This window comes from Aquarana catesbeiana, linkage group LG01, assembly GCF_042186555.1.
Source record: "Aquarana catesbeiana isolate 2022-GZ linkage group LG01, ASM4218655v1, whole genome shotgun sequence".
NCBI classification, from domain to species: domain Eukaryota; kingdom Metazoa; phylum Chordata; class Amphibia; order Anura; family Ranidae; genus Aquarana; species Aquarana catesbeiana.
Genome location: NC_133324.1, coordinates 964882767 through 964898263, shown reverse-complemented (window position 1 = coordinate 964898263; position 15497 = coordinate 964882767). Strand labels below are relative to the sequence as shown.

Sequence of the window (15497 nt, the reverse complement as noted above, 5' to 3'; positions counted from 1 at the left end):
GTATCTTTATTATCTGCCCTGGTTTGTTAATATTTATTCATTAACATTACATATACCAACAATACATTCATTTATTGAATTACTATTGTATCATTTGCTCATTTTAGTACATAGTTCATTTCATTAAAGTGTTTATAATACTAATATTACTCTGAGGATCATATTCTATGTGCTATACACTGAGACCATATTCTTTGATCTACGCAAAAATGGCCGCCCCCAGCTGGAGTCCTTTCACAGAGCAGTGTGACCTCTAGTGTCTGCTGGAGGACTTCCTGTGTGTCATAAGCAGTGTATTCCAAGGGGGTGTGGCTGCAGACTGGAGCTCCACTCTGCACAGGAAACATGTGGCCTCCACTCTGCCTTGCAGCTAAACCTGGTTGGTCCTCTAGTGTTTGGGGAGGAGACATTGTATATGGAGAGGTGAGAGGATGGGGGAGGGGGGGACACATGGAGGTATTGATGGATAATACACATTATAATTGATCAATAATCAATAATGTGAGGGGGGAGGGCATAGATTTATATCTCATCACAGAGAAGTCACAGCAGACTCCCATCTTATCTCTAATCCTTCTATAGAGCCGACATATACCATAGTGCTGTACACTGAGCTCATCACATCAGTCTCTGTACAGAGTAGCTTACACTCTAATGTCCCCTCCCCCACAGTCACATCAGTCTCTGTACAGAGGAGCTTACACTCTAATGTCCCCTCCCCCACAGTCACATCAGTCTCTGTACAGAGGAGCTTACACTCTAATGTCCCCTCCCCACATCAGTCACATCAGTCTCTGTACAGAGGAGCTTACACTCTAATGTCCCCTCCCCACATCAGTCACATCAGTCTCTGTACAGAGGAGCTTACACTCTAATGTCCCCTCCCCCCACAGTCACATCAGTCTCTGTACAGAGGAGCTTACACTCTAATGTCCCCTCCCCCCACAGTCACATCAGTCTGTACAGAGGAGCTTACACTCTAATGTCCCCTCCCCCACAGTCACATCAGTCTCTGTACAGAGGAGCTTACACTCTAATGTCCCCTCCCCCCCACAGTCACATCAGTCTCTGTACAGAGGAGCTTACACTCTAATGTCCCCTCCCCCACAGTCACATCAGTCTCTGTACAGAGGAGCTTACACTCTAATGTCCCCTCCCCCACATCAGTCACATCAGTCTCTGTACAGAGGAGCTTACACTCTAATGTCCCCTCCCCCCACAGTCACATCAGTCTCTATACAGAGGAGCTTACACTCTAATGTCCCCTCCCCCCACAGTCACATCAGTCTCTGTACAGAGGAGCTTACACTCTAATGTCCCCTCCCCCCACAGTCACATCAGTCTCTGTACAGAGGAGCTTACACTCTAATGTCCCCTCCCCCCCACAGTCACATCAGTCTGTACAGAGGAGCTTACACTCTAATGTCCCCTCCCCCCACAGTCACATCAGTCTCTGTACAGAGGAGCTTACACTCTAATGTCCCCTCCCCCCCACAGTCACATCAGTCTCTGTACAGAGGAGCTTACACTCTAATGTCCCCTCCCCCCCCACAGTTACACACTATTATTATTATATATTTATATAGCTCTGACATACACTATATTGCCAAAAGTATTGGGACAGCCCTCCAAATCATTGGATTCAGGTGTTCCAATCCCCTCCTTGTCCACAGATGTATAAAATCACACACCTAGGCATGCAGACGGCTTCTACAAACATTTGTGAAAGAACGGGTCGCTCTCAGGAGCTCAGTGAATTCAGCCGTGGTATTGGGATAGGTGGCCACCTGAGCAAAAAGTCCACCTGTGAAATTTCCTTGCCACTAAACATTCCACGGTCCACTGTTAGTGGTAATTATAACAAAGTGGAAGCAACTGGGAACACCAGCAACTCAGCCACGAAGTGGTAGGCCACGTAGAATGACAGAGTGGGGTCAGCGCATGCTGAAGCTCGCAGTGTGCAGAAGACGTCAACTGTCTGCAGAGGTCTACAGACCTCCAAACTTCGCGTGGCCTTCAGATTAGCACAACATCATCATGGACATGTTTGTCCCTCCCGACGCTTTGCATTGTACTTGGTGATGTAAGCCTTGGATGAAGCTGAATGGGTCTCCATTGCTGAGCAGCTTCATCCAAAGCTTACATCACCAAGTACAATGCAAAGCGTTGGGAGGGACAAACATGTCCATGATGATATCACAACAAAGAGGAGCACGCCGCTCCTGGCAAAATCAGGTGCAGGATGGATCACAGGTGCAGACCTCGGCTCACCACCGTGGAAGACGAACAAAACAAAGAATTGGTCGCGCACTGGAACTCCAAATTATCTCGATGTCATCTTTATTGTCAAAAAGGGTCAGGCAGATACAGGCAATGGTAGACGTTTCACAAGCGATAGCTTGCTTGTTCACAACCCAACCCAAGCTGTCGCTTGTGAAACATCTACCATTGCCTGTATCTGCCTGACCCTTTTTGACAATAAAGATGACATCGAGATAATTTGGAGTTCCAGTGCGCGACCAATTCCTTGTTTTTACAAAACACAGAAAAGTAAGGGGGTTTTTTGGGACTTTAAATGAGACATGCAGCTGGGAAGGTTTTTCAATTCCTTGTTTTGTATGCCCATGATGATGGTGGAGTGACCCCAGTCAGGGGGGTCCACTGAATGTTCTCCTGAGCAAGACTTGCTTCTGTGCAGTACAGTGGGAAGGCAGGGGGGGTTAAAGTCCAAACTGCACCTGTGTTGGTGATCAAGACCCCTTTCGCACTGGGGCCGCGTTTGCGCTAAAGCGCCGCTCCTTTTGGTGTAGCTTTTCGGTCGCTAGCGGGGCGTTTCTAACCCCAAAGAAGGCACTTTGGAACCGCTGCCGATTCATTCCAATAGGCAGGGCATTTTGAGGGCACTAAATACAGTGCTCTCAACCCGCCCCAAAGATGCTGCTTGCAGGACTTTTCGGAACGCCCCGCAAGCGCACCGCCCCCCCAGTGTGAAATGTCACACTTGAATGAATTTTTCAGGTACTTAGCAGAGGCTATTTCCAACGCTAAAGCGCCTGAAAACCGCCCCAGCGTGAAAGGGGTCCTAAGGTAATGTGTTAAATGTCCCAGGGTCCAAGCTGGTAGTGGGTTAGGACAAGCATGTTAGAGCTAAAAATGCTGTTGATGGTAAAGAAAAGTTTGCTGCTGTTGGCAAAAACCACGGGTTCTTGAACAGCAAAAGCTGCGATCAAAGATGGGCCATTTCCCATAGCGATGGGGGGGGGTTAAGGCAACACAGATTTTTCCCTAGAAATCTCCAGGGAGCTCTGTAGGTTGGACTAGGAGGTTGCCCTTGACAACTGGGATGCCATTCTGGTTGTCAGAAACCATGAAATCAGGCCGAGACAGTAGTACAGTTAAATCACACTTGTTTAATAATAAAAGTAAAAAGAACAAACATAGCCAAAGTTCAGTAACCAAAATGGATAGTCAGCCAAGCCAGAAGTCAGGGATCAATGTAGTGGAACAGCAGGCAGGATCTGGAGCCAGAAGGGATGTCAGCAAAGCCAGTCTTGAACAGGATTGCAGGAGATAGTCTCTGTGATGTTGACCAAGGTGAAGACAGAGCTCTGGACTGGACGGCTTAAGCAGGCAGGACTGATGAGCAGGATATCATCAACAGCTTAGTAACTGTGGAGAGATGGGAGTTGGCAATTAGCCGACAGATGAGCGGCCAGCTCAGAGAAGGAAGGGCTGAGCCCAGCCTTGACACCTGTGCAATGGGTCTACAACCAATCCCGTCTTTTCTTATGTGTCTCTTCGGGCGATTGGATTGGTGAGGACTAGTGGCGAATGGAACGCATATACTGTACACTGTTTTGGGATACCTGAGGTTAAAAAGCTAATCTCAATGATGGATGAGGCTGTTATGTGTAAACATAATGTGGACATTGTTTCTGCTGTGACTCCACATGATATCCTGCACATCACAGCCTCCTGTGCATGCCGCAGGCCCCTCATCTTGGACCCCCATCACAGACTGGCCCCCTCATCACAGACTGGCCCCCTCATCACAGACTGGCCCCCTCATCACAGACTGGCCCCCTCATCACAGACTGGCCCCCTCATCACAGACTGGCCCCCTCATCACAGACTGGCCCCCTCATCACAGACTGGCCCCCTCATCACAGACTGCCCCCCTCATCACAGACTGGCCCCCTCATCACAGACTGCCCCCCTCATCACAGACTGGCCCCCTCATCACAGACTGGCCCCTTTATCACAGACTGGCCCCCTCATCCCAGACTGGCCCCCTCATCCCAGCCTGGCCCCCTCATCACAGCCTGGCCCCCTCGTCTCAGACTGGCCCCCTCATCACAGACTGGCCCCCTCATCACAGCCTGGCCCCCTCATCACAGCCTGGCCCCCTCGTCTCAGACTGGCCCCCTCGTCTCAGACTGGCCCCCTCGTCTCAGACTAGCCCCCTCGTCTCAGACTGGCTCCCTCATCACAGACTGGCCCCCTCATCACAGACTGGCCCCCCATCACAGACTGGCCCCCCATCACAGACTGGCCCCCCCATCACAGCCTTCCCCCCTCATCACAGCCTGGCCCCCTCATCACAGCCTGGCCCCCTCGTCTCAGACTGGCCCCCTCGTCTCAGACTGGCCCCCTCGTCTCAGACTAGCCCCCTCGTCTCAGACTGGCTCCCTCATCACAGACTGGCCCCCTCATCACAGACTGGCCCCCCATCACAGACTGGCCCCCCATCACAGACTGGCCCCCCATCACAGCCTTCCCCCCTCATCACAGACTGGCCCCCTCATCACAGACTGGCCCCCCCATCACAGACTGGCCCCCCATCACAGACTGGCCCCCCCATCACAGACTGGCCCCCTCATCACAGACTGGCCCCCCCATCACAGACTGGCTCCCTCATTACAGACTGGCCCCTCGTCTCAGACTGGCCCCCTCATCACAGACTGGCCCCCTCATCACAGACTGGCCCCCTCATCACAGACTGGCCCCCTCGTCACAGACTGGCCCCCTCGTCACAGACTGGCCCTCTCGTCTCAGACTGGCCCTCTCGTCTCAGACTGGCCCCCTCGTCTCAGACTGGCCCCCTCGTCTCAGACTGGCCCCCTCGTCTCAGACTGGCCCCCTCTTCACAGCCTGGCCCCCTCTTCACAGCCTGGCCCCCTCTTCACAGCCTGGCCCCCTCTTCACAGCCTGGCCCCCTCATCACAGCCTGGCCCCCCATCATAGACCCCCTGGATGATAGACTCCTGTCCTGCACAGGACTGCCCCCTCAGCACAAAGCCCTACCTTATTCACACAAGACGGAAAGCACGGCAGCCCTGGACAACCGACAACTTTTCACGTTAAAGGTGAGTGATTGATTGCTGGGACCGCCCCACCCATCACCCGCTTCCTAACCTAAAAGGCCCAGCCCTTTATCCAGAGCGGCCGCTCCTCTCATCTTGTGTGAATAGGACAGGCAGTGTGAGGAGGGGACAGTGTAATGGCCCTATCAAAGGGACAGTCCCGTGCTTGGCAGCAGACAGGGAGGCGAGCCGGCGGCGGGGAGAGAACACACAGGCAACTATTTGGCGAGGCTGCGGTCTGGGTAGTATGGCTACTGGGGATGGAACTGGACCGCGGTCCGCCATTTAGTGATGCCTGGTATAGAGTATCAAATTGATGTTTTCACTGGTAATGAGCTGGAGCAGCTCATTGGTGCTGAACCTGAGAATTGGAGAGTGAGTCCAGCACCAGGCTGTAGTTACCTCCAGCAGGGAGGATGTCCCTTTAACCACTGCAACTTCTCAAGTCTCAGCCAATGACTCTCCCGGCATTCACAGTGTCATAAAAGTCTCCAGGAAGGACTTAGGTCTGTGCCTCTGGGTATGTTGCTGGAGACTCATTTTTGAAGATATGGTATATGGGAGAGGCTATGGAGAAAAAAAAAATTAGTCAAAATTGTCAGAGGTTATGCCTCCTAATAGGCAGATGGGAAGCATTTCTGCTGCTGTGGTCCAGGGTGGTGCTGGGCAGTTGTTTGGTCACGTTTATTGCACTAGTGGACAAACCACGGGAGATGGAAGGACCGAGCACGGACCAGAAAATGGAGCAGAAAACAGCAGAGGTCCTGACCGTTACTCAAATAGCGGTGGTTAAAGAGACTAGGACCACCGGCCCAAAAATAAGTTTATATTACAAAACTGATAAGGTCCCTGAGAATGGATGAGAATTAAGGTAAAAATCGGATGTGGATCAGGCGAGAGCTCATCTGTACTGGATTTGGATAGAGATCCAGATGGTGTTGGAAAAAGTCAGATGGTAGGACAGCTGCCTGCAGAGTCTGTGACACCAAGGGAGGTGGCTTCTTGTGAGGTTCCCGTGGATGATGGCCGCCCTCCGGCGTGTGTGTCATCTGCAGACATCGCCCTAACAAATGCTAGAAAAGACAACATTGAAAGGTGTAACATTGACCTGAATGTATCTGTTTATGATAAAACTAATAATGTACTGATGGTTCGTGATAATTTGGTGTAAAGATGCCTTGAAGGTACGGATAAAATTTGAAAACAATTGGTGACTGCTCAGTCTGGTACCAGAAATAAGGGTGATCCAGTTACAAACCTGACAGAAATAGGCCCCCTACAGCCTCAGGATAGTAATGCTGAGGGAGGTATTGTAAAGCCCAGGAACCCGAAGCAAGGAGGCAGAAGGGTTGATGGGAAGACCAGAGGGACCAATTTTTAAAATTTCAGAGGAAGTATTTATGGAAGTACACCCAGAAAAAAAGTTGGAAAAGTCTCATTAGAGCCCATAGAGTGACAATGGGATCTAGAGAGAGATACACCATGGGGGACATTGGGTAGAGGTCCCCTTTAGGAAGAGTAGGGTTGGACAGGAGTAGACTCCTTTAAGTGGTAGCTGGCACAGAGGTGCCAAAAAGAAGGAACTTGTGTATTTTGCCCTCCGGTAAAAACAAGGGGGGGGGGGGGGAATGGCAGCTTGAATCCCTGTCATGGTGTATGTTGGCCATGATTCTCAACTAGGTTGAGGGGCTCCAGGATGCTTGTTTAACTTGAAGGAAACTGTTTTTCAGCTTTCTCTGTGGTTGGTAACAATCCATTGTGGGACCTGGAGATTTCATAATGATCTGGGTGGGATGAAATCTCCAATCCTGAGACCAGGTTTTGGGAACGCCTAGCACATTGATTATGCAGGTGTGTGAGGGGCTTTCTGTAGCCTCAGGGCCAGGGTTCTGGGCTCTACCTTCCCGGGTAGTCCATGTGGATGCCAGGGAGCAGCCACAAGTGTGCATGTCTGCACCGTGCAGTCATGAGCAGACAGAGGGCTGGAGCGGCAGGGAGCTGCAAGAAAGAGTGTCAGCAGAGTTATAGAGTTCGTATGGGAACAAAAGGACACTGTTACATGGTCAGGAGGACTGAGGCATAAAGCCTGAGCAGCAGTGCTGCTAAAGAGAGCTAGGAGGCTGAATCTGACTTACTTCGTTTTTTGTTGCTGCTGGAAACCCCTGCATGGGCAACGATTTGTGTTGTTTTTTTTTTTCTCCTTAATAAAAGTGGGCATACAGCACAACTGGCATGGACTCTACCCACTGGTGAGTACTATACTGATCTAAACAACCCCCAAACATTACAAATGGTAATAACACAATTCAGTATATAAAGTGATTAACAGTAAGGACTAAGAAGCACAAAATTACATTTGGTGTCCAAATCAGAATAAACAATAACAACGCCACCTGAAGGGGCAGCAGCAGGCAGTAATAAGATCTGATCTACCAAACTGCAGGAACTATACTACCTGGGTGCACTAATGGCGATTATGCTAGGCCTATAACTGACTGGCACTGTCCTTGTTTACAGTAAATAACAAAAAGGGGATGTGCGTGTGTGGGATATTGGTGGGGGGGGCAGTCTTTAAAGTTGCTCTTTTGCTGGCTAATGTTGGGGCCCTTTAAGCCACTGTAAGGGGTTCACTCCAAGTGTAGAACACTACCAGAGCACTTTTTGCGATTCGGCACTGCGTGGCTTTAACTGACAATTGCGCGGTCGTGCGACGTTGTACCCAAACAAAATTGATGTCCTTTTTCCCCCATGAATAGAACTTTCTTTTGGTGGTATTTGATCACCTGCGTTTTTTTTTTTTTTTTGCGCTATAAACAGAAAAAGAGCGACAATTTTGAAAAAAATGCAATATTTTTTACTTTTTGCTCTAATAAATATCCCCCCAAAAAATATAAAAAAAACAATTTTTTTCCTCAGTTTAGGCCGATATGTATTCTTCTACATATTTTTGTTGAAAAAAATCGCAATAAGCGTATATTGATTGGTTTGCGCAAAAGTTATAGCGTCTACAAAATAGGGGATAGTTTTATGGAATTTTTATTATTAATTTTTTTTTATTAGTAATGGCGGCGATCTGCAATTTTTACCGTGACTGCAACATTATGGCGGACACATCGGACACTTTTGACACTATTTTGGGACCATTGTCATTTATACAGCGATCAGTGCTATAAAAATGCACTGATTACTGTGTAAATGACACTGGCAGGGAAGGAGTTAAACACTAGGGGGCGATCAAGGGGTTAAGTGTGTCCTAGGGACGTGTTCTAACTGTGGGGGGGGGCTACCACTGACATTTCAGCGGTCACTGCTCCCAATGACAGGGAGCAGTAGATCTCTGTCATGTCACTAGGCAGAACAGGGAAATGCCTTGTTTACAAAGACATCTCCTCATTCTGCCTCTCCTCACCGTAATCGCGGGCCACTGGCGAACATCGTGTTCCCGGGACCCACGGGCACGCGTGTGCCTCCAATAGGTGGCATATTCAAAGTGACGGTACGCCCATTTGCCTGCCTGTGCCATTCTGCTGACGTACATCTGTGTGGCGGTCGGCAAGCGGTTAAGGACTCTGTCACACGCGGTTTCTTCTTTTTAAGGGCTTTTTAAGCGTTTTTATTAAACGAGAAGTTAGGCTGGGCTTCTCCTGGTCCCAGGAGTGCAATTCGTTTTGCACTCCTGTGACCCGTTTTCAGCAGAGAGCGGTCTGGAGTCCGCTCTCCACTGACGTCACTGCCATCAGTCGAGGCAGAGCATCATCCCAACTTCTCAAGTCTGGATCCCCCAGCTGCCGCTGAGATGGCAACTCTCAGCCCCTGCACAGCTCAGCACTCCAATGAGCGTGGGGAAGCAGAGAGGAGAGAAGCTGACTGCCAGCCAGCAGCTCTCGTCTCAGGGATCTGTAAAAACTGAGCCATCGGCGATGTTTGGTGGCATGGTTCTCAGTGCAGAGACGGCGGGGGACAGATACAGCATCGGTCTGATGCTGCATCCACATAGGTAAGTATGAAACTAAATTAAAAAAAAACATACTTCTCTTTTAAAAGAAGGTTCAGCACACATAAACGTAGGGTTCCCTCGCAGAGGTTTTCAGCATTTCTTCTCCTTCAACATAAACAACATTCGGCCCTTTTCTGGCTTGTACTTGCAGCACCGCCGCTCTGGCATCTTACACTCCAGGCCCTTGTCTGTGTCCTACAGACTGTTTATCGACCAACTTGGTGCACACAGCTAGAAGCCTCTTGCCACACTGGCTCCCCCATGGAGCCCTCCTGACTCCTGGGCCAGACTTCCTGTCTGCCAGGGTGGAGCTCAGAACCATGGTCAGGTTGTTACTAATAGACCAGCACACACCTGACCAATTAGTTTGTTGGCTGTTCTAAATACCTGGACCTAGGATTGGAGATTTCATCCCACCTGGATCACTTTAAAATCTCCAGGCTCCAGGTTCCAAAACGAACTTTAGAAAACACAGAGGAAACTGAAAAGCCAGTTTCCTCTTCCTGTCACAAGCTCCCTGGAGCCCCTCAACCCGTCCAGATGAGAATTCTGGGTCACAACATCCTTTTAGACCCTGGCAGGGCAACGCTCTGTCACAACGTGTTTACTGCATGTAGGTTCAAATCATCAAGTGCATAAAGTATTAAGGGGTGTTTTAAAGCATTAGCAAAAGCTGTGGATGCAGTCCAGATGTGCTGACCGTGGTTTAGGGTTGGTAAGGGGGCGTGGAATTTGCATTAGATGTCCTGTTCGTAATGGCTCAGTTTCTGCTAACAATGTAAAGGCGGGCCAGTGGTCCTGTCACCAACTCCCAGGAGGTGACGACAGACTCTTGCAATGGAATGGACCCCCTTGGTCTCGTACTGGTGATTCGGTCTTTCAGCAATCTGAAGTGGAGTGTAAGATGAACTCTCCAGTCTCTTGGCGGCAACCATGCAAAGATAGCAGGACTGATAGGCTGTGGAATCTCTGGTGTCCCTGCTCCCAACCTTGAGCCTCAGTTTGACCGACTTGGCCTCCTGCTGACAGATGGGTGCCTTGCAGCTGTGTCTTCATGGATTTCCTCCACATGAAGATAGCAAACTTTCCCAGGCAGTTTAATAAGATCCTCTTTTCACTTCTAATGTACAATTCTCTCCATTATTTGGCTGCTGTCCACTCCCAAGATTCTCAGTGCTCTGCATAGACTCATTTGGCTGCAAATCTGGAACATTGAATTTTTATTTGAACACATTTACAGACATATACACTCAGAGGACAATGCCCCCTTCTTTGCGGAGTAAACGTTTCCTCCACCAGTAGCATGGCATAGGTGTATTCAACTTTAAAAATAGTAGACCGTCTTTGGGAGGGACTGCTGGAGGAATCCCCCCTCCCCTCTCACAGCTAATCCACATAGACCTATACATCCCATAATAGGTTGCTTCCAACGCAGACACAAACAATAGAACAATGGGATTAACAAACACATAACAACCCCCACCCCACCTCAAACCATCTAGCAATGGTCTCTGATGAAAGGTGGACTTTATCTTTATATATTCTTGAGGGATATTGTTCATAAATATTAATATCCCAAGTCAATGAGTCCCTTCATTCCTTCAACAAAAAACAACACATATAAGACCCTGGATAACGGGTAAAAGGAAATGCTGAGTCCGGTGTGGTTGTACTGTGAGTCTGATTAGTGCAGATCAGACTGGGGTTCTCGGTCACCCTCGGTGACCGGTTCTCGGTCACCCAGCTTACCTGGGTTCCACAAGCCCCCCGCCCAAAGTTACTCCCATCTCAGTGCATTTATCTCTTCTACAGCTTACATTTTTTTCTGAACACTGGGGCATAGTTATCATTGTACTTCTGGCACTCTGACACTGGACCTTCTGGTCTCAGCTCCAGCAGATTCAGAGTTGCAGGCAGCCGCTCCTCCCTTCCTCCTTCTCGATCACAGATTGCTTTGTATTATGTGGATCCATTAACAAAATGCAAAGTCTTCTGTGAATGTACAGCAGAGGGGAGAGGCAAGCAGAGCAGTTGCTATATGAGAAGACAGCATCTCTCCTATCAGAGTACCGATGGCTGTACTCTTGGCGCTCAATAAAACGGCTGTAAATAGCAGATAAAGCAAAAAGATGGCATGTATTTTATAAAGTGGCTAAATTCCTGGAGCTCAGGTTTAATGAGTGTCAGAGAATTTCACTGTTATTTCTCTCTTCTGCTTTCAGCCATGACGTCTGCTGATCTGAGGAAGGAGCTAGAATGTTCCGTCTGTCTGAACATTTATACAGATCCTATAACCTTGATATGTGGACACAACTTCTGTCAGGACTGTATTGAACGTGTGTTGGATACACAGGAGGGGTCTGGAGGTTATTCCTGTCCTCAGTGCAGAGAACAGTTCCAGGAGCGGCCTGCACTGCACAGGAACATAACACTGCGTAACATAGTGGAGAATTTCCTGTCTGCTCAGCCAGATCAGGAGAAGTCCAGGCTCTTCTGTACTTACTGTATTCACACTCCTGTACCTGCTGTGAAATCCTGTCTGCATTGTGAAGCTTCTCTATGTGACAATCACCTGAGAGTCCACAGCAAGTCACCAGAACACGTCTTATGTGAACTCACCACTTCTCTGGAGAACAGGAAATGCTCTGTCCATAAGGAACTACTGAAATATTACTGCTCTGAGGACTCCACCTGTATCTGTGTGTCCTGCAGGCTGGATGGAGAACATCGGGAACACCAGGTGGAGACTCTGGATGAGGCCTCCGAGATGAAGAAGAAGAAACTGAAAAATATTCTGCAGAATTTGATGACAGAGATAGAGGAGACAGAGAACAGAGTCCAGAGTCTGCAGGAACAGAGGAGAAAAGTACAAGGAAAAGCAGATGATGAAACAGAGAGGGTCACTGCCCTGTTCATTGACCTCAGGGGCCGTCTGGAAGACCTGGAGAAGAGAGTTCTGAGTGAGATCTCTGGCCAGGCAGAGCGGGTCTATTTATCACTGTCTGATATGATCCAACAGCTGAAAATAAAGGAGGAGAAGCTGTACTGTAAGATGGATTATCTTGAGGAGCTGTGTAACATGACAGATCCACTGACTGTCCTACAGGAATCAAACACAGGTGACTTGTGTGATACTAAGGATGAAGATGATGAGGACAGAGAGAGACATGATAAACTTCTCCATGATGGAGGGGATCTGGATGTGGCGGGCATCTCACACACATTACACACAGGTTTATCTGATATCATGTCTGGGGTAAATGTCCAGAAATACACAGACACACATGTCTATCCTCAGTCTACTACGAAGGGCAAAGGTCACACCACTGCGGAACCATCCAGGAAACGCCTCAGATTCACCCCCACCAAACAACACTCACTCATGGAGGCTGGGGAACCAAATATTGGGGCTGTACAGCAAACATGGGGGGTGTCGGGGGTTACAGACATATTACTGGATGTGAGTACAGCTGGTAATTATCTCCATATATTAGATGACATGAAAACTGCATCCTCTTCATCACATCAGAATCGTCCAGAAACACCAGAGAGATTTCAGTGTCCTCAGGTGATAAGTAGTCAGAGTTTCTCCTCAGGGAGACATTACTGGGAAGTGAATGTTGGGGGTTCTGTATACTGGAAAGTAGGAATGTGTTACCCCAGTATAGACAGGAGAGGAGTCCAGTCTTGGATTGGATGTAATAAGAAGTCCTGGGGTTTGGAGAGATTGTGGGGTGATGAGTACTTAGTGATACATGACAGAAAGGAGACCCCATTACCCGGCCGTGTCTCCAGTAACAGAGTCAGGATAGATCTGGATTATGAGGCCGGGCGGATCTCCTTTTATGAATTGTGTAACCCCACCCGACATCTCCACACCTTCACCACCACCTTCACTGAGCCCCTCCATGCTGGGATAGGTGTATGGAAAGGTTTTATAAAGATATCTGAGGAGAATCAGATGTGAGAAATCTTCCCAAAGACTGGTGACACCCCAGGGTGGGGAATCTGATTGGTTCAATACTCAGCCAAGAAGAGAAAGCAGTGAACAAGAACCAACATGACTGATTTATTTATAAAGCTGCAGGCTCTGGGGCCGTCCTCTTCATCCTAAACCTCACTTCACTACCTATTGTGTCCCTGACCAGGGACAAGCGTGCAGGAGGCCAGATTGTTCAGGATTCAGTTGGCTGCATGTTCTGCATCAGTGAAACATGAAGTAGTGTAACCAGAATTGAGATGACAGCACCGGAGCCTGCACCTTTACAATGAATCTGGAGTGGGGAGGGATCAGACCTTTTTTCAGGTTTTTATTGCTATCCTGGGCTCCGTTGGAGGGATTTCCCCTCACTTCCTGCCCTGCTGACTATCTTTTATCAGACAGGAAGTGAGGGGGGACTCAGTACCAGCAGCTGAGACTTCAGTAGGGTAGGGGAGGCTGGAACCCCAGTCATATTTTTTTTCTTTTTGTCTGCATCCCTGTTGTAGATTTTTCTTTATATGTGTCTAGTAAAATGTCACCAGAACAGCAAATGAGAGGAATGTCTCCAATGAAGCCCTGGATAGCAGTAAGAAATAAGCAGGGGGTTCTAATTATCCCCTACTCTGTCCAAAATCAGAAATTGAGTTTTTGTTTAGACCAGGGGTCTCCAAACTTTCTAAACAAAGGGCCAGTTTACTGTCCTTCAAGCTTTAGGGGGCCACAGTGTGGCCACACTGTGGCCCCCTAAAGAAAATGTCCTAGCATCGGCAGGATGAATAGTGCCCCATCTTTTGGTGCCAATAGGAGGAATAGTGCTCCATCTTTGGTGTCAATGGGAGTAATAGTGCTCCATCTTTAGTGTTAATGGGAGGAATAGTGCACCATCATTGGTGTTGGTGGGAGGAATAGTGCCCCATCATTGGTTTCAATGGGAGCAATAGTGCACCATCATTGGTGTTAGTGGGAGGAATGGTGCCCCATCATTGGTTTCAATGGGAGGGATAGTGCACCATCATTGGTGTCAATGGGACGAATAGTGCACCATCCTTAGTGTTAGTGGGAGGAATAGTGCCCCATCTTTGGTGTCAATCGGAGGAATAGTGTCCCATCGGTGTCAATGTTAGGATTAGTGCTCAATTATTGGTGTTATTGGGAGGAATAGTGCCCAATTCTTGGTGTCAGTGACAGAAACTATGTCGGCAACAATGGGGAATATTGCCTCAAGGGCTGGCTAAAAGCAAGAAAAGGGCCTTTAAGACCACTAGTCCAATCACACGCTTTTAAGAATTAAACATTTTCATTGTGTATAATAATGTCCCCATAGGTCCTTTACATACAAATGCATTTATCTGTGATTGTGTTTAGAATTATCATTACTAATACAGCCAGCAATAGTCTTGTTCCTATTGGTTATGATGTACAGGGGGCAAGAATTGAATTGACATGGACTTTCACTGTATTTTTCATTTAATTAGAAGAGAATCTTGCTTGCAGTTTTTCAGTGTCCTTCACCTAACACACAGGCTAACCCTTCTCAAGGTTTTAGTTTTGCCACTGTTAGACATAGCTGATGACATATGAAATATGGCATCATTGTATTCGCTAGATTTTGTTAACATCATCTCATACCTCTCCCTTTTTTATCTTCTGTATTGTGAGAACAAGTATTTTTAACACAGTGATTGCGTCCTGTGAATCTGTTCCTGCATATGCAGAGTTAACTTTTATTATCAGTGTCTCAATCAGAAATATCCATAACACTTTCTTGGCGAGCCAGTCAGGAGTAGCAGAGTCTCCAGCAGGGGCTGCACTCTGATCGGGACGATCTGGAATGCAGACCTCTAATCGCTGGCTAGGTAAGCTGTCCTTATGCTTGCTTATATTAATTTGTCCTATCTGTTGGTTCTTAAAGCAGAGTTCTGGCCGAAGTTTGACTTCAAGATAAAAATACCCCTAGAATACTCATGGCTCGTGTAATGTAACAAAGGTATGCTGTAAACTATGTCCAGTTTTTTATCTGTGCAGCATCGTTTTCTTACTTTGTGATGTTTCTGCACAGCGCGGCCATCTCCAGTGTGGGCATTTGAAGCCACAGTGTCCTTCTTCCTGGATTCCGTGCATGCTGACTACCTAGCATGCACCTGCCGATCTCGCG

General features: G+C 48.2%; 1 protein-coding gene across 1 annotated transcript; it reads left to right on the top strand.

The window, feature by feature from the left end:
• The first annotated feature begins 329 nt into the window (after positions 1-329).
• On the top strand, positions 330-15020 carry LOC141122129 (E3 ubiquitin/ISG15 ligase TRIM25-like). The gene is made up of 2 exons (XM_073611953.1): positions 330-423; positions 11583-15020. Exon 2 carries the CDS (start codon positions 11585-11587, stop codon positions 13325-13327), a length of 1743 nt encoding a protein of 580 aa, XP_073468054.1. The 5' UTR covers positions 330-423; positions 11583-11584; the 3' UTR covers positions 13328-15020.
• The last annotated feature ends 477 nt before the right edge of the window (positions 15021-15497 follow it).

What these genes read in the sequence shown, in the direction of transcription:
- LOC141122129 (XM_073611953.1), top strand. Translation starts at nt 11,585, where the DNA reads ATGACGTCTGCTGATCTGAGGAAGGAGCTAGAATGTTCCGTCTGTCTG.